The 18,602-nt window shown below is 45.9% G+C and overlaps 1 protein-coding gene and 1 non-coding gene across 4 annotated transcripts; one reads left to right on the plus strand and one right to left on the minus strand.

Annotated features, from left to right (window-relative positions):
* Nucleotides 1-585: 585 nt before the first annotated feature.
* On the plus strand, nucleotides 586-16,290 carry USP11 (ubiquitin specific peptidase 11). 3 transcript variants are annotated; one of them, XM_075538961.1, is made up of 18 exons: nucleotides 586-726; nucleotides 7,995-8,140; nucleotides 8,282-8,336; nucleotides 8,485-8,584; nucleotides 8,959-9,132; nucleotides 9,218-9,376; nucleotides 9,758-9,982; nucleotides 10,104-10,187; nucleotides 10,283-10,377; nucleotides 12,165-12,371; nucleotides 12,976-13,028; nucleotides 13,218-13,481; nucleotides 13,558-13,628; nucleotides 13,909-14,021; nucleotides 14,898-15,047; nucleotides 15,128-15,243; nucleotides 15,433-15,521; nucleotides 15,619-16,290. In XM_075538961.1, the coding sequence occupies exons 3-18, from the start codon at nucleotides 8,290-8,292 to the stop codon at nucleotides 15,901-15,903; spliced, it is 2,232 nt and encodes a 743-aa protein (XP_075395076.1). In that variant the 5' UTR covers nucleotides 586-726; nucleotides 7,995-8,140; nucleotides 8,282-8,289; the 3' UTR covers nucleotides 15,904-16,290. The 3 variants fall into 3 exon arrangements, with proteins under 3 accessions (XP_075395076.1, XP_075395075.1, XP_075395077.1); XM_075538960.1 differs by lacking the exon at nucleotides 586-726 and adding an exon at nucleotides 1,125-1,283; XM_075538962.1 differs by lacking the exon at nucleotides 586-726 and adding an exon at nucleotides 1,125-1,283 and having other exon boundaries at nucleotides 13,218-13,466.
* On the minus strand, nucleotides 5,956-6,061 carry LOC142435217 (U6 spliceosomal RNA). Its single transcript, XR_012781321.1, has one exon. It is a non-coding gene; the product is annotated as a U6 spliceosomal RNA (small nuclear RNA).
* Nucleotides 16,291-18,602: the final 2,312 nt, after the last annotated feature.

Below are 18,602 nucleotides of genomic sequence, written 5' to 3' on the forward strand. Positions count from 1 at the left end.
CTATTTAAGTGCAATAAAGCACGTAAGCAAGGCTAAAACCTGATACAGGCTTTTTATTTCCACGGCCTTGATTCCAGCTTATTCATAGGTACTGGCTCCGATTTACCTTTAAAAACTAGTTCAGAAAGGAAGCCTGGAGGCCTGACTGGCTCCTGGAGGTGGTGGCATTTTTTTTACAATGGGTTATGAGAATAGTGTAATGAAAGAACTGGATTCTGGCCAGACAACAACAATGTTATCCTTAGGGTATAAGTCTAGAGATCTGAGACTGTAAAACCCAGCCAACCCAAGCAGGAGCCTTTGAAAGCTGAGTACCATGTAACATGTTCACACCCACCTCTGCCTTTGATCTTCTGGTACCCTTTAGCGCTGAGTCAACAACGGGCGAACCCTTGGGGACATTGCCTGTCTTGGTCTCCACCTGGAGATTTGGCAGCCCCAACTGATCACAGCACCGTCTCCAGCTCGAAACCTGCCCAGCCCTTCCACATACGGGTCTGCTGGTTCTAGCTCTAAGATGGCCGTAGCCTTGCGGCTGCTTGGGGGGCTTGACTTCCGTTTTCCGGTCAAAGAAGCCGGAAGTGGCCGCGGGGTTGGGAGGGGGGCCCTCATCCCATCTTCAGCTGTGAGAGAAGCGGGAATAACGGCGGCAGAGGTTGTGGCAGGTGTGCTGTTAAAGGTGATGCCACATCTAGCGAGCCACTGAGGTACCAAATCGAGAACAGCGTGAGTGTCCCCTGCAGGCCGGCGAGAACTGCTGAGGCGCGACCGAGTTGAGCCGCGGGGGCGGGGGCGGGGGCGGGGGGCTCAGCGGGAGACGTGGCGGCGAAGGCCCCGGGGGGTGGAACACATCGCCTGGGAAAGAGGCGGGGCCTGTGCTTTGGCGCCGAAACCTTAAGAACAAGATGGAGGTGGTGGTGGGCCGACCTTGGGTGGGGTCTGAGCGGGCTAGGCCCGTGTGTCGGATCTTGGAATTTAGGAACGAGGCGGGATGACGCCAAGGGGTGTGGTCTGGCAACTTCTGGAAGCGAGGAGGAGCTAGAGGAGGAAGGTTCTGGACTGAGGGAGGAGGGTTGCGCTTGCGCAGTAGAGGAACACGGCGCCTGGGAACGAGGCAAGGCGTGTGACGTATTGCCTAAGGGGCGTGTTCTGAGAGGGAGCAGCCGTGCAGGGGTGGTGGTGTCAGAGAGATGGAAAATGGCGTTTGCGAATGAGCAAAGTGTGTGACGCGGCGAGGTTTGTGGCTAGCAAAGGCCCTCTTTCTAGGACGGCCGGCAGTGCAGGTGATTTGCAAGGGGAAGGGCCTTTGATGTTAAAATTGTTTTCGGTTTCAGTACTGTTTTGTTTCAGTAATCCGGGAAAAAACCGTTATTTTTTAAACAAATGGTCGATGCGTAACTTGGTAAATGTGCTTATTTTATTGCTTTGTTAGCTAAGCGATGTGTTCTGAAATGTACTTTTTCTAGATTTGTTGCATTTCGCAGAGTTGCAGCGTAATTGTGCAGTATATACGACATAAGCGTTTATGAAATCTTTAAGTGGCTCAAATTTACATTCTACTAACAAAATTGGCTGGTACTCGCTCCAAAAATGTCAAGGTCGTGAAAGGCTGAAGGACTGGGCTGGATTGAAGGCGATTTAATGAATCGTGAAAGCTAAATGCAACGTGGCTCCTGGAGCGGGGAGGAGTGGGGGAGAAAGATTTAGATTTTTCTCTCAACTGGGAGACAATGGAGAAATTAGTAAAATTTGATAAAGATCTGTAGAAAATTGGTGAAGTTTGACTAAGCACAGTCTCTGTTCATTTCTCGATTTGGGTCGTTGTATTGTTATCAAAGAGAATATCCTTGGTTTTAGCAAACACATCCGGGAATATTTTGGGGGTAAAAACCATGATGGAAGCTATTGAAAAAATGACGCGTGTGTAAATGCAGAGAGACAGAGACAGTGACACAGCAAATGGGTAAATGTTGAATTTGGGAAATCTGAATAAAAAGCTATTGTACTATTTTTAATAACCTTTCAGAATCTTATTTCAAAATTTCAAAGAAATACATGAAAATATTTAGAGGCTGAAATCTACAAACATTTTAAAAGGCTAATAAAACAACTTGTGGCTTCACCTAGGAGAAGATTTGAGCACCCCTTGTGTGCCTCTGGGCGATAAGAAATGCCCTTCCCTCCTGCCCTCCAGAGAAATTACTCGGAATTTGCCTTTCTCAAAGGCTTTACCGCCACTGGATCCATCCCTAACCAGTATTTGTTGTCTTAATAATCGTTTTATGTGTGAAGCGTAGGTACAGAATCGTACTTTATTTGTATGAAATCAGACTGTGTGCATACTGTGTGTCTTTCTTCCCACAGCATATCAGGTGGTACGAGATCTCCATGTGACGTCACTGATGATGTTAATCTTGATTTTTGCGTTAAGATGGTGACTTGCCAGATTTCTCCTTCCATGCATAGTAATTCTTTTTAAAACATAAGTTTTATTTCCCATTCATCACAATGTCCTAACAGCTTCCCGTTTCATGCAGTGTGTAAATGGTGAGATTCCTGAAACGACACGGAAGGCTTTAAGGAAGCCCATTCCTTGCTTCCAGTCTGAGTTCTTCTCCGATCTCACCCTCACTAGCTCACTCCGGCCATATTGGACTCCTTTCTTCAAACCCCTCCAGCTCTTCTGAACCTTAGGGGCTTTGTGATTGTGATTTCCTCACATTGCAGCTCTTTAGCATATCCTTGTTACTGGGGAGCGAACACAATTCACAAAGTTGAGAATACAAAAAGGAACCTTTTCTTTTTTTGCCCTGGGTTACATTTCTCTATAGCTCTTCAGTAAGATAAAGCCTCATTGCACCCTGAGAATAAACAATAGCATGAATGTTTCTGTAGCCCATTCAGAAGTGTTCAAAGGCTTTGTTTTTCCCCTATTCTAGCGCAGCAACCTTTTTGTAGAGTTGTTTCATTTGTAGGTAGGACCTGCAGCATCACCACCATTTTAAGCAAGGACTTTAAAAAGGACCCTGTCAATGAGGGTTTTTTTTGGTGGTGGTGGTAAAATGTTTGGAACAAGATAGATTTGCACAACATTGTGAATGTGCTCTCATTGCCACGGGAACATTTTTAAATGGCTGCTTTTATGTTTCGTGATAATCAAAACTACCTTACCAATGTTTGTTCAGTGTGGAGGCTCATTTATCTGTGCTACCATGGGTCATAGGATGCTTTTTGTGTGGTGATACTCCATTTTAAAAAATCCGTACCTGCTTAGGTAACTGCAGAGCATTTCAAGGTTCTCTAATTTGTCGGCCATTTTATAGGGTTGCTGCAGCGCTTGGGAATCTGTGCTGAGAAATCTTCTTGAAGCCATGAATTAATGTTAGATATACCTAAGTATAAGGGGGCTTCCAAACAGTTAATGGAAATTCCATTGTCTTTAGTTAATTTGGTTTTGTCCACAAACTCAAAGTCTTATCACGTTAACATTAATATTTGTATTTTTCTAGCTTATGTCTGCTGGCAGAACTGAGGGAGAGCATGAATTCTTTTAGCCATGTGTAGAGATTGAGTTTCTGGAGGAAAGCATTTTCTGAATAAATTCTAACTCGGATTATTATAGCCTCTTTGGCAGTTTTTAGCTCCTCTCTTTGTGTCGTAAGTCTACAGTTATACTGGGGATAGATAGCTCAAAGGTCAATCTCTGGGAGAATTGTGCAGGATGTTGATAGTCAATGAAGGTTAGTAATTTTGGGGTAACAGGGCAGTGGCTGGGTTTGGAATGTGAAGGGGGGAAGCAACTTAGAAAAATAAACTTTTCTTGATTTATCATTAATATTAAGTTTGATAAATGAAAGGGCTTTCATAAGAAAATTTTTAAAATTTGAAGAGTTTTAGTTAAACCTAATTATTTCTATTGCCCTTCCTTCTATAGAAAGGAAGATAGTTTCGGTCTAAAAGAGCATTTAAATAATGGTGGTGTTCTGAATTTGGAAAAGACGAAATAAAGTACAGCTGTTCAAGGAGAGATAAGGTGTAAACAAAGTGAAATATTTCAGTCAACATTGTTTTATAAAATAGCACTCAGCCATGAATGTTATTAGCTTATCTTTTTTTTCCTTCAAGAATCTCTTCAATAAGTTATAGTAAAAGAAGAAGGAATTAAGGGTATGTAAGAAAAAACACTGAAGAATTAAGAGGATAATTATTAGGCAAAAAAGGGAACAGTGATGTTATAGAGAAAACCCATCTAATTTTCCTAATTTGCTACATTATTCAAACAGAAATTTATAGTTAAGGATTAATTAATGTGTTTCTATATGTATGTACTTAGGCCTTTATAGATGTGTAATTAACAATTTCAATAGACTAATGTGTCTACATTTACCATTTGAATAAGTTACTAATTTAATAAAAACCCTTTTTTGAATCGTTTTATTAAGGGCTCATACAACTCATCACAATCCATCCATAAATCAATTGTGTAAAGCACGTTTGTACATTCGTTGCCCTCATCATTCTCAAAACATTTGCTCTCCACCTAAGCCCCTGACTTCAGCTCCTCAGTTTCTCCCCTCCTTCCCTGCTGCCCCCTTGGAAGAAAATCTTATACATACCTTTCTGGTGCAGTTAACCATCTTGTAACCAAAATAACCAATTTTTCTTTCCTCCGGATGTAAGTGAAAACTGAAAGACACAAAACAAAGAATTGTTCAGTCACTTTCATGAGCACATATTTTTTTTCTCATTTTAACAAATTTGAGGAAGCACAAAAACAACCCTGTGGAGCAGCCACGAACCTTGCTGTTAGCAGCCCCGTACTTAACCCGTTGTATCACTAGGGGTCCTTTTGCAATTAAAAATGGTGACTTTTCACAAGATTGGTTGTATTTTTATAGGGGAATTTTTAATAGAAAAGATAACATGCATGGTACCAGAGAAATCCAAACCCATTGCTGTAGTCAATTCCAACTCACAGCAACACTGTGGGAGAGTAGAAGTGTCCCACAGGGTTTCCAGGGCCGTGGGTCTTTATGGAAACTGAGTGCCATGTCTTTTTCCCATGGAGTACCTTGTGGCTATCACATACTTAGGTTACTTTTGTTCATCATGACTCCCACTTGAGATGGCAGAGGTTGAGTCATCCTATTTGTTGGTGAAATTGGAAAACAAAAAAACACCTCAATGCCATCGACTTGATGCCAACTCAGCGACCCTGTAGGACAGGGTAGAACTGCCTCTGTGGGTGTCATGGACTATAACTATGGGGTAGAAAAAGCTTTGCCTTTCTCCAGAGGTGTCTACGAACTGCCGACCTTGCAGATCACAGCCCGATGTGTAACCACTACACCACCAGACCCCTCATTGATGAGATACGATAGTATTTTGTGAATATTTGTGTAACACTTTAGATCCCTATGACGCAAGCTTTCAGATATTTAGGTGCTAACCAGATCTGGAAGATTCGATTAGTGAAGAAGAAAGACTGACTTTAATGTTAATTTTACTTAAAAATCTCCTAAAGGTTTTTTTAACAGTGGCTTCTTTTGCATTGAAGAGCCATTAACTATAAACTTCAAGCAGTAGATTAACCACACAGACTGGCCAAAGGAAATCAGAGTAATGAGGCAGGTGGGATGGATGTGGGTGTGACCGAGGGAGGGCAGAGGTCCTGTGATTGGGCCTTAGGCGGTCTGTGGTGTGAACTACCACAGGAAGGGGGGATGTTTCCATGGCAATGTGATTGAAACCATTTCCTTCTGGTGAGAAGGATTTCCCCTTAACCCCCACCCCCCCAAAAAAAAGACACAAATGTTGCCTGTTCAGGGCCTTTTGTTTCTTGCCTTCGATCCCTTAACTCTGATCCTTTTATAAAGCAAGGGGGAATGGACATTTTAAAAGAAACATTTATAAGACCATTCAATATAATTATTTTATTTTTTAAATTTTATTTTATAAAATATGGAACGCTTCACGAATTTGTGTCATCCTTGTGCAGGGGCCATGCTAATCTTCTCTATATCGTTCCAATTTTTAGTATATGTGCCTCCGAAGCAAGCACTTATTTTTTTAAGGTGTATTGTAGCTTCTTAAATATTTGAGACAATTTTATGTGTTAAAACCTTCCTTACAGAATATGTTCTGTGTGCATTAGTTTCTCTATTTAAGCCCTATGATTAGAGTAAAAACAGCTACTTTAGAAGTTCTAATGACATTACAAAGGCAAGTTTCAAAACAATCCTAAATGTTTCTCCTTGTAGTGTAAGCTTTTTCTTTTGAAAGAAGCTTGCTAAATTCTGTTCATTTTCTGGGCAGATTTTCAGAATTCCTCAGATCCATTTCTTGGGAAATCTTTATATATAAATGCTTTCAAAATCTTATATTTTAATCTGATTTTAATTTTCAGTGCTGCTTTAAGTGTACTACTTAGATTAAAAGACTATAATGACCATAGACTTCCAAAAACAAACCTTATTGCCATCAAGTCAATTCCAACTCATAGCAACCTTATAGGATAAAATAGAACTGCCTCTGGGTTTCAGAAACTGTAACTGCGGTAGTAGGAATCCTCTATCTCTCTAGGCGGTAGGGCAGGTGGCTTTGAACTACGCACCTGGTTATCATCTCAACAGGTATCCCAATATATCACTAGCTAAATAAAGCCTGAGTACATTATAGAACAGCTGTAAATGACAGATAATTTTGAACCTAATTTAATTGTCAACATACAAATAAACCTCTTCAGCATTATTAGTGGGGGGTGGGGGAACATTATTGAACACATTTGCAGTTTTTAACTGAAATCTCAGTATGATAAGTTGGGTAACTTAATATTAAATCTGTGCTTCCTGACTAGTAATTTTGATACCAATTTATTTGCACCTTGAATTACAACTTAAAAAATAGGTATTGTAAATTACCAGCTTGGGGAGAGCTTCCATTTCAGACTTGAATGAGAGCATATTGATACTTTGAGTGCATTCTAACCTTTGGGGCTTGTACAGGTAAGCCCCTTATGAATGTAGAGCACCTTAGTTGCATGTCTGGGCCTCCGTTCCTTGTGGAACAGCATTGGTATAAATAGTGGGCAGTGTACATGCAGGGAGGGGACCGGGTCTGGAACACCTTACTCGATTTGATCAACAATGATAAGCCTCTGCTTCCCACATTTACCTAGCCCTGGAGTTCTCTATCCCTACGTATCACAGGTACTTCCTCTATGGCAGTCAGTGCTGGGATGCCCAGATTTATTTGGTAATTTCCTTTCATGATGGAGCCTTTGCCCCTCCCCCCACACACACACACCAGGTAAGCTGGCACGTCAAGAAAGCTATGGTGGAAGGTGAGGGCTGTGTGTTGCTCCCAGAGCTGCCTGGCATTACTTGACCAGCTGCTAGTGGGCTAAGACATGTCTAGCCACTCATTGAAGGCAAGGTACGGGGAGAGCGCTTGGGGAAGTAGCTCCTGTGGGTGGTGAAGGAGGGGAAGGTCTTTTTAGGGCCTGGATAGGTCCAGATCCATAGAGTCTCTGTATAGACTGCACAGGTGCACTAAGGCATGAGTCCTGCTGTGTTCACCTGAGCATGTTTTTAAAAATAAAGTTCATGGGGGAAATTCTTTAACTCACAAAATAAATTGATGTTCCCAGCCACCACTTGGGGCCCCACGGCTGCACGGAGTAGGCTCTGGGAGACTGAGAAGGCATTGGTTCAGACTTTGGAGCACCAAGACGGTCATTTGAAGGTTCACTGTTGGAGAGAGTCACTGCGGGTGGCTCCTACAAACAGACAAGAAGAATTGCATTTCGGAGACTTGGCTGGTTTTCTGGGGCTCTGAAGCCCGAGAAGGGATCCGTCATCTAGAGATTGATAAAAGACACACGCTTCTGATTTAGGTCTTGACCAAAGACGCAAGACAAATGGTGATGAGTCGGGTCTGATAGATCAGTCCTGGGTTTCAGGAAGATCTTGTTTGTGTTCCCTCCCTTTCCACAGACTCGGTGTTGCACACAGCTTGGGAGGGCGCAGTTTCTGGTGAACCCAGGAAGAGACACGGCTGTGGATTGAGCACTTTGACGGCTCTTGAGCAGCTGTGCAACACACACCTTACCGTGCTTAACATCCACCTCAAGGTTGGGCAGGTAAGAATGGCAGGGGAGGACGTGGCTGGACTGGTAGATGGGGGTCAGCTGACAGTGCTTGGGGTGGGAAAGTGAGATCTCGGTACCCATAAAGCCCTTCATGACTCATTCCTTTTCTTTTTTTCCTTTCTCCAACCCAAGTGATCGTCATGGAGACCCGAGACAAAGATGGCACTTTGCCACCGAGCTCAAAGAAGTACGTCTTGTGAGCCTTGGGGTGTTTGGTCCAAAATGGGATTCCACCGTAGGAAATGTGGAGGAATTGTAGGAGGATTGAGCCCGTGAGCAAATTTCATATGCATGTAGTAGTCCCTCAGCTGATGGTATTTTTCATCCAACCCCAGGAAGAATGTGTCGAAGGAAGAGGAAGAGCTCCAGGGCCAGCCGGGCATCTGTGGCCTCACCAATCTGGGCAACACGTGCTTCATGAATTCAGCTCTGCAGGTTAGCCCATTGGGGCTGTGTCTGGCAGCCAGATGAGCTTCAAGAGCTGGGGTTGGGGGTGGAACTCTAGGGGACCTGGGGCTGGGGGGGGGGGCGCTCATACAAGGCAAGGGGAGGTTGGAGTTAGGATCCCACAAATCTGAATTGGCATGCCCCTATTCTTGAAACTTCAATTCCTCCCTCTGCCCGTCCCCTGCTTTCCTTTTTCCCTCTCCTTTGCCACCACCTCCTGCTGATGATTGATTTCTTGGTTCTCCCATATCCTGTCCCCTTCATCGTCCTTTTTGTGACTGCCTCGATTCCCTTTTCTCTGTTCCCATCATGGCCGCCTCCTCTCTTCTCTGCCTCATTCACCTGGCACCTGCCTACTGCAGTGCCTCAGCAATGTGCCCCAGCTCACTGAGTACTTCATCACCAATCGCTACCTGGAGGAGCTCAACTTCGGCAATCCGCTGGGCATGAAGGGTGAGATTGCAGAGGCCTACGCAGACCTGGTGAAGCAGGCATGGTCTGGCCAACACTGCTCCATTGTGCCCCACGCATTTAAGGTGAGAGCCAACTGGGTGCCCCTCTCCCCCATAACATACATTTCTCGTGGGTCTCTTAACGTTTCTCTTTCGTGGCCTCTCCCAGACCAAGGTGGGCCACTTTGCATCCCAGTTTCTGGGCTATCAGCAGCATGACTCTCAGGAGCTGCTGTCATTCCTCCTTGATGGGCTTCATGAGGACCTCAATCGAGTCAAGAAGAAGGAGTATGTGGAGCTGTGTGATGCTGCTGGGCGTCCTGATCTGGTAGGTTGCTCCTGAGAATCCCATCCACCAGCGGTTCTCTCCAGAGCACTCATCCTGAGACCTCCCATTAAAGCTGCTCCGATCTTGTGCCTTAGGGAGTCACTATCCTCCCTGGGATATGCAGCACCCACCACCAGTGTCTGTTCAATTTTTTTCATCCTGAACTTACCTCTTATTCCAGTCCCAAGCTTAGTTCCAATACCACTTTGTGTTCCCTTACTCAACCCAGTCTCCTGCTCAAAATCATTCCCATCCCTAATAGTGAACAGTATCCCTGGCTGTAACTCTACTTCTCGACCTCAGTTTAATGGTCTTGACATTAACTTTAAGCTGGACTCCAAATCCCTGTCAAACCTCCCCCTACCTTGACCGTCTTGACAGGTGGTGGCTGAGGAGGCTTGGTACAACCATAAGCGTCGGAACAACTCTGTGATTGTGGACACTTTCCATGGCCTCTTCAAGTCGACCCTGGTGTGTCCTGATTGTGGCAATGTGTCTGTGACCTTCGATCCCTTCTGCTACCTCAGCGTTCCGCTGCCTGTCAACCCTAAGAGGGTCATGGAGGTCTTCTATGTCTCCATGGATCCCCGCCGCAAGCCAGAGCAGGTATGGGAGGAATAGAACCATCGGGGGTAGTAAGGAAGGACGTGTGGTTGGAGTTTGTTTCATGACTGGAACCCATCACACACCTCGTCTGATCTTTGCTGTATATGAATTCTCCCAACAGCACCGGCTTATTGTTCCCAAGAAAGGCAAAGTCTCGGATCTGTGTGTGGCTCTGTCCAAGCACACTGGTGTCCCGCCAGACAGGGTGAGGATCTACAAATGGAGGGAGGAGGGTGGGATTCAGGAGTAGGCGTGGAGACCTTTGACGACTGACTAGTCCTCTCTGCATCCCAATCCCAGATGATGGTGGCCGATGTCTTCAGTCACCGCTTCTATAAGATTTATCAGCTGGATGATCCTCTGAGTAGCATCTTAGACCGAGATGATATCTTCATGTGAGTGAGGGGCCTAGGGATATGGTTGTTATTCGGGAACTTTCTTCCTTTTGTATGGCCCACCTTAACCACCTTATCTTTCCATTCTTTTCCTTAGTCACTGGACGCCAGCCCTGTGCAGGGCCTTAGCCGGGCAGACCACTTGGAGGGTTCAGCGGGGGTGGGGCTGGACCAAGGTTCTTTTGTACAGGATAGCCTCAATGTTTTCTTCCTTATTACATGAAGGATGCTACTGTCTAAGAATTTATTAGTTACATAATGATCTGAACTCCTTACTCGTAATCCTCCAAAAATTAGTTTTCTGAATTTTATTAATTTTGTTGAACATCCAACAAAACATAACAATTCAAGTTTCTCCAAGTAGTTTTACGACACTGGTTGAGTTAGGCAACCCTTCTCACCCTCCTTCCCTTTAAGATTCCTGTCTAATCTTTCAGGTTGCTCTTGTCCTTGATCCCAAGTAGACAGTTGTTAACAGAGCATAATGTTCGCTAGCAGCTGACTCAAACGCAAACTCTGCCAGCACGTAGTCAATTCTGATCCTAGTGACCCTATGGGACAGGGCAGTCTTTTGATGAACAAGAATTTAAAATTTTTATCTCTTCGGTCTTCTGCTATTGGTGCTTTTGTTAGATAATTCATTGAGAAACACTAGGCCTGACAGTGTTGCCCCTGCTTCTCTGCTAAGAATGTTAATGGTTTTAGTTTGTAAATTTAGACCCTTAGTTAATCCATTTTAATTTGATTTGATGTATGGTGAAAGCCATGGGTCCTATTTCATTTGTCTGCATGTGGAAATCCAATTTTACCACCACTGTTGGAGACTGGCTTCTTTTTCCATGAAATGAATTTAGCACTGTTAGCAAAAATTTGTTGTAGGTGTATTTCTGAACTCTTAGTTCTATTCCAGCGCTCGTGTTTCTGTAGCTAGCTGCATATCAGACTCTACCCCCTGCCCTCGAGTCCTTTCCCACTCAGGGTGACCCTGTGTAGGACAGGGTAGAACCGTCCCTGTGGGTTTCCGAGACGGTAACCGACGGTTATGGACTAGAAAGCCCTGTCTACCGCTGAGTGGCTGGGTGGTTTTGAACTGCTGACCTTGCAGTTCAAAGCCCAACTCCTAACCACTACGCCACCGGGGCTCCTTATAGTATGTTTTGAAAAATCAGTAAATGTGAGAATCCTACAACTTGGTTCTCTCTTAACATTGATTGTTTTAGCTATTCAGGACACTTCCATACAAGGTTTGAAGATTAGTTAAGAAGGTTTTTTTGAAACAGCTAACACTAAGATATGTTCTTGAACATGAGAGCGTTCAGGAAAAAACCCTGAAGTTTTAAGTAAAACCTAAAATAAGTAGTGCTTTTTAAGTCGAACAGTTCTTTGTAACCCAAGCAGTTGTTGCTGCTCAAAAAAGGAAATTAATATGAAAAAAAGCATTTAATATCCTCCCCCTTTTTTTTTTCAGAAAGCACAACACATTTTAATAAAGGAGTTCGGTTACACTGATTTTGTGCTTAACCCCCCTTTTCACTGAAAATTTCTGTTAATCCCCTTAGTACTCTGACCATGATAAAATATTTCTAAATAACATGCACAAAATGTTGCGTGTGCGCATGTATCTAATGCTTTTTTAAAGGCACAAAGCATTGAAAGAAAGATATTTCACATCACTTAAAAATACGTATCAACCTGTGGGGGGTGAGGAGATTGAATAGGGAGGTTGAGGCCGGCGCTGCTGCTTTGGCTGTCCTGATAAGGCTGCACCTGATGCTCACTCCCCACAGCTATGAGGTGTCACCCCGGGCTGGGAACGACGAGGGCATGAGAGAGGATATTGTGCTGCCTATCTACCTGCGGGAGCGCTCTCCAGCCCGCGACTTCAACAATTCTTACTATGGCCTGATGCTTTTTGGGCACCCTCTCCTGCTTTCTGTGCCCCGTGACCGGCTTACCTGGGATGCCTTGTATCACATCCTGCTGTACCGCCTCTCGTGAGTATACCCCTTCCCTGAGGGAGAAGGGGACAGGGAATTTGAAACAGACCCGGGTCTCTAGCTGCTTATTTCATAGCTTTCCTTCCACATCCCCAAACAGCTGAAACTTAATAGGGCCCTAGGATTATTTAACTTAGGTGGGAACGTCACACGTAGGCTTGGCTTCTAAACGTTTGGCTTCCCCACCATGAACCGCAGGCCATTTCATCTGGTACTTAATTGGCTCTTCCATGCGGAGGCCTGGTTGGTTGTGATTTTACTGATACATTTTCCTTGGAGTTCAAATCCAGATTCCTTTTTGTGGCAAACAGTCATAGGGTTTAGGCTGAGTCTCTCCCGGCTTACGAGGCCACCCAGAGGCCACCCCTGTCCAACTCTTTGTTTGTTTCCTAGTGGCTTCACAACTTAAGGGCCAAGCTCCCTACTGTTAGCACACAACTAGTATTACCAAATCTCTTCCTGTGCCACCGCCTGCAGCCTTCTTGGTTCATAGTTAACTACTATTTCAGGTGTAAGTTTACCAATCGCAGTGAAATCCCAGGTGCTGCGCATTGCCGCTCTTGTGGCCCTCACCTGAGCACGTCCTCTCCTTTCTTGGCAGGCGCTATGTGGCCAGGCCCAGCTCTGATGATGACGACGACGGGGACGACAAAGGTAAAGAAGAGGAGGAGGGAGAAGGGCTCCACAAAGATAAGGGCCTGTACAAATGACCTCATGGGTTAAGGGAGGGGGGAGGAGGTTTATCTGCGGTAGGGCTTCCTGCACATGGTCTGTCTGTTGTTATGCATTGCTCCTGTGCCCCTTGGGGTTCAGAAAGGTACATATCTGACATTTCCCCCTAAGGAGAAGGCGGGAATAAAGGCAACAACCCCTCCAAGTCTGGACAAACCGCTGGAGGCAACCCTGAAGACCCTGGCCTGGACCAGGCTGGGCCCAGCTCTGGAGCCATGGGCAGGAACCGGGCTCCTGCAGACAACTCCCCTGGACCTTCTAACTGGCCTCAGAGATCTCGACGCAGGCACCTGTTTACCCTGCAGACTGTGAATTCCAACGGGACCAGTGACCGCCTGACCTTCAATGAAGATGGCTATGGTGTCTCCTTCAGCTGTGAGCCAGGCTTGGGAGGTGGGTGGCGGGTTTTCCTAGCAACAGGTCTTCTTGACCACCCCCCTCTCACCTACAGCCCAGCCGTACATTGCCATCGACTGGGAGCCAGACATGAAGAAGCGTTACTACAACGAGGTGGAAGCGGAGGTAAGAGGTCCCGGGATGGGGGAGCACTTACATCTAGTACCTCCTCCACTCTTCACATATTCCCTGCCCCAACTCCTTCAGCTGTGAACAGAGATAGGAGACTCCGGTCCAGGTGCAATCTAGCTTTGGAACCTGAACAGCCACTAAGAACTGCAGGGCCTCGAGTTTCTAGCTTCAGAAATCCATATTCTTGAGCACTTGGAGTATGTCTTCCATGTCTGCTTCACTCCCTAATAATCTACCCGTCATCAAACCCAGCTGTCCACTCACCCCACCCTAGGGCTACGTGAAGCATGAATGTGTGAGCTATGTGCTGAAGAAAGCTCCGGTGAAGCTGCAGGAGTGCATTGAGCTCTTCACCACTGTTGAGACTCTGGAGAAAGAGAACCCTTGGTAAGGAAACAGGATGGGAGCAAATAGGGGTTATGGTGGATGTGACTACATGTTAACCTCTGTTCAGTACGTTTCCCTTTTCCTCCACTCAAGCTCTTGCCGCACTGGCCTTCAATACCATAGCATACTCCCACAGCAGGGCTGTTTGTGCTGTCTGGAAGGCTCTTCCCTCGGTTGTCCATAGGCTTCTCTTCCTTTATGTGGGTCTCTGGTCAAACGTCACCCTTTCAGAGAGCTCTTCTCTTACTGCCTTATTCAAAAAACACACCCTCCACCCATCCATCCCCTCTCTCCATTCCTCCTCACTCTTTCTTCCTGGTCAAACCTTTTGTCTTTAGCTCAGTAATAGCACGCAAGGTAGTGTCATACATTCCTTTTTGCAATATTGCCTGCCTGTGTTATAGAATAAGCTCCCTAAAGGCAAAGACTTAAGTTCACTGTGTTCAGTCTTCACTGCTTATGCTAACGTTAGGGTGCCCAGTCAATGCCCAATAGATTGCAGAGTAAACAAAACATGAGAACCAAAAAGATGGACCCAGTCTCAAAAATAAGACCTGCATCTCCATGTACCAGAAATGGAGCAGAAAGGACTAAACAATAGGTAATCAACAAGTATATGGTGAACAAATGAAAGTTAAAACAAGAGATGAAAACTAAGAGAGAAAGGGACAGGCTCCAAATAGCACAGAATCTTACATATGAAAGGTAATAGATAAATTATGAATGAATGAGAAGATTTTAACATGTAAAGAGACCAAACCAGGGTTTTGATAAAAGTAAGACCCAGCATCTCTCTGGACCAGTAACATAAACAAAGACCACCAACTAGGTCCCGAGAAGGTCCGTTTACTAACTTGGGCCCTGCCCTTTCTGTAGGTACTGCCCTAACTGTAAGCAGCACCGGCTGGCCACCAAGAAACTGGATCTGTGGATGCTGCCTGAGATCCTGATCATCCACCTGAAGCGCTTTTCTTACACCAAGTTCTCCCGAGAGAAGCTGGACCTCCTTGTGGAGTTTCCTATCCGGTAGGGGGTGCTTAAGGTGGCGGGGAGAGTGACTGGGGAGCGACCGCGGGCACCAGTATTAACCCTCTTTCTACTCTCAGGGACTTGGATCTCTCTGAGTTTGTCATCAAACCCCAGAGCGAATCGGAGCCAGGGCTTTACAAATACGATCTCATTGCGGTTTCAAACCATTACGGAGGCCTGCGTGATGGACACTGTATGTACCAGACTGGGCAGGGGGCCTCCCTGGGTACGGGTGGGCATCTAAGTTGGGGTGTGTGAGGAGGGTCTCTAGGAGGTGACAAGTATGTGAGCCGATGCTGAGGTGGCCATCAGGGTAGGGGAATATGAGTGAGTCGATGCAACCTTGGAGGCATAAACGTATGGGCAACTTTCTCTGTTCCAGACACTACATTTGCCTGCAACAAGGACAGTGGCCAGTGGCACTACTTTGATGACAACAGTGTCTCTCCAGTGACTGAGGATGAGGTTGAGGTGTGATTTCCGTCTTCCTTAATTCTATTTTTGCCTTCTCCTGACTGATTCCCCTCCTGTTTGCCAACCAACACGGATTCCTGTCTTCTCCTTGCAGTCCAAGGCCGCCTATGTTCTCTTTTACCAACGCCAGGATGTGGCACGCCGCCCAAGAGCCCAGCCTGAGGGAGCCCAGCCCGAGGGAGCCCAGCCCGAGGGAGCCCAGCCCGAGGGAGCCCAGCCCGAGGGAGCCCAGCCCGAGGGAGCCCAGCCCGAGGGAGCCCAGCCCGAGGGAGCCCAGCCCGAGGGAGCCCAGCCCGAGGGAGCCCAGCCCAACTTCTCTGGTCCCCCAGAGCCCCCAGCCTGCTCCCCACCCAACTGTGAGAACATGGATGTCAACTGAGGCGCTCTACGTCCAGCTTCCCTGAAGGAAACCCTCTTTAGCATCTCCCCCTGTGTCTGCCAACTGTTCTCTTAATGCGCATTAAGTGTCCCCTGTCCCCTGAGTATTTCAGGCTCAGTCGTGGCCACTGCTGTCATGTGCCGCTGTATTGCTCCTCCCTGAGGGGAAGAAGAGTCCCATCTCTTCCCCAGGCAGGGTTGTAGGCTTGTGTTGTTTCCTCCTCAAAGCAACAGCTCTCCCTTCTGGTTTTATTTATGGTTGTTGTTTGCTTCTTTCCTCAACTTCTGGGGCGTTCTAGTGGGGTGGGTGTGCATCTGAACACAGTGTATTTTCTTATTGATAGCTTGTATCCTTTGCTGTATATAAAGCTCCAGTCTGTTCCTCACAGTGCCGTGTGTCTTGTCTTGTTTTTCATGCGCTTAATAAGCACCGACTGTATGTTGAGTGGTGTCCTGTGTGCTTAGTGAAGGCCAGCTGTGATGGGTGCTGCTCTGAGTGTGGTTGAGTACCAAGTACGTGTTAAGTGCTTTTCCAAGTAAAAATGCCATTTGTGTGCCAGACACAATTCCAAGCACCAACCGTACACCCAGTATTTTACAAATCCTCACCATTTATGAGGGGGGGAGTTATGCCCACTTCAGATGGGGAAAATTGAGGGACAAAAAATCGGGTAATTACTCAAGGGCTTTCAGGAAGTGTGTATATCTCAATTACACATCACACTGGAGTCAGTTCTGAGAGGAGGCCGGTAGGAGTGAGACCGTGTGTGTGTGGGGGGGGTGTCTTTGAACAGGAATGCAAATCTATGGACATGACTTGCATCTACAGCAAATGTAGAGAGGATCCACACCCAGACTGGCCAACCTGACAGCAAATCTGTTGCCCCAATGTCTGACATACCTCTAACCACAACCCATTCTCCCTCAGTAGGCAGCATCCCTCCAGCCTTACTCCAGAGGTTAAAATGGAATGCCTACTACACAATGGGAACCGGAAAGATGAAAACCATATTGTGTATGGGCACAAGGTGCCATTTATGCACCCAAACTTCCACAAAATTCCTCCAATTGAAACCAATTATATAACCTTTGAGAAATGGGGCTCCCGACAACCAGGGACCAGAAGGGAACAAGTGTTTATTATCTACACACAAATAAGCTATCCAACCCTCCACACTAAAGGAAATCCTGCTCAGAGGCAATTGAGAGAGCATTGCCCTAGTAAGGGCCTTAACCAGCCCCCCCACCACCACACACACAGTCTGCTGCCTTTTCATTGAACCTGGAAAGAAACACTCCACTCTGTCCCAGGATTGCCACTTCACAAGCCCCCAGTTATACTGGTGACACAGGAAAGAATCATCTTGCTGGGAAGTTCTCAGACAACCCAGAACAGGAAGTAACTGGTTTCCATGTATAAGAGCCCCGATGGCAAAGTGATTGGCAAAGTGTTTTACACGTTGGGCTGCTTCACCAGAAGCTTATCACAGTTCTACACCACAAGCCTCTCCGGGAGGAAGGCGAGGCTTGTTTATTTCAGTAAGGATTGAGTTTCTAAAACCCACAGGAGCGGTTCTTTGATTTCTAGGGTTGCTATGGATTGGAATCAATTTGATGGCAGTGAGTCTGGTTTTTCTTGTTTTTGCTTCACTGCTGTTAGGTACCAGGGAGTCAGTTCTGACTCATAGCAACCCTATGAACAACAGAACAAAACGACTGGTTCTGTGCCATCCTCACAGTTGGTTAGGTGTGAGTCCGTGGTTGCAGTCACTGTCAAATCCATCTCTTTCAATGGCCTTCTGCTTCCCCAACGATGTCCTTTTCTTGGGAGTGGTTTCTGCTCAGAACACAGCCAGCGCACATGAGACAAAGTCGCCACCGCTTCCAAGAAGCATTCTGACTCCATGTTCCAAGACAGATATGGTGGTTTTTCTCACAGCCCCTGGAATTTTCAATCGTCTTTGCCAGCACCATAATTCAAACATCCTTCTGTGATCGTTCATATTCCATTGTCCAACTTTCACATGCTTCTGAAGTGATTGGAAAAGACCTTGGCTTAAAAATATCTCATGGCCTACATCAGACATGCCTTAGTCCTCAAAGTGATCTCCTTGCTCTTCAATTCTTTTTAATTTAAAAAATATAAATTTTATTAAGGGCTCATACAACTCATCAGAACCCAATTGTATTAAAGCACATTTGTACATTCATTGCCCTCCTCATCCTCAAAACATTTGCTCTCCAAGTAAGTCCCTGGCATCAGCTCCTCATTCCACCCCCCTCGAGCTACCCCCTCTCTCATGAGCCCTTGATAATTTATAAATTATTATTTTGTCATATCTTGACCTGTCAGACGTCTCCCTTCACCCACTTTTCTGTTGTCCGTCCCTAGGGAGGAAGTTATATGTAGATCCTTGTAATCAGTTCCCCCTCTCTACTCCACCCTGGTCTTGAAGGGATTATCTGATTCCCTGTGTTTCCAGTTCCTATCTGTACCAGTGTACATCCTCTGGTCTAGCCAGATTTGTAAGGTAGAATTAGGATCATGATAGTTGGGGGGTGGAGGGTGGGGAGGAAGCATTTAGGAACTAGAGGAAAGTTGTATGTTTCACTGTTGCTACACTGCACCCTGACTGGCTTGTCTCCTTCCTGAGACCCTACCGTAAATGGATGTCCGATTGCCTACAGATGGGCTTTGGG

Source organism: Tenrec ecaudatus, chromosome X, assembly GCF_050624435.1.
Source record: "Tenrec ecaudatus isolate mTenEca1 chromosome X, mTenEca1.hap1, whole genome shotgun sequence".
In the NCBI taxonomy this organism is placed as follows: Eukaryota; Metazoa; Chordata; class Mammalia; order Afrosoricida; family Tenrecidae; genus Tenrec; species Tenrec ecaudatus.

Excerpts from the sequence above, each read along its gene's own strand:
- USP11 (XM_075538961.1), top strand. The coding sequence starts at position 8,290 with ATGGAGACCCGAGACAAAGATGGCACTTTGCCACCGAGCTCAAAGAA. Across the intron at positions 13,482-13,557 it reads CTATGGTGTCTCCTTCAGCT|CCCAGCCGTACATTGCCATC; the intron begins GTGAGCCAGGCT and ends TCTCACCTACAG. Across the intron at positions 15,048-15,127 it reads CTTGTGGAGTTTCCTATCCG|GGACTTGGATCTCTCTGAGT; the intron begins GTAGGGGGTGCT and ends TTCTACTCTCAG.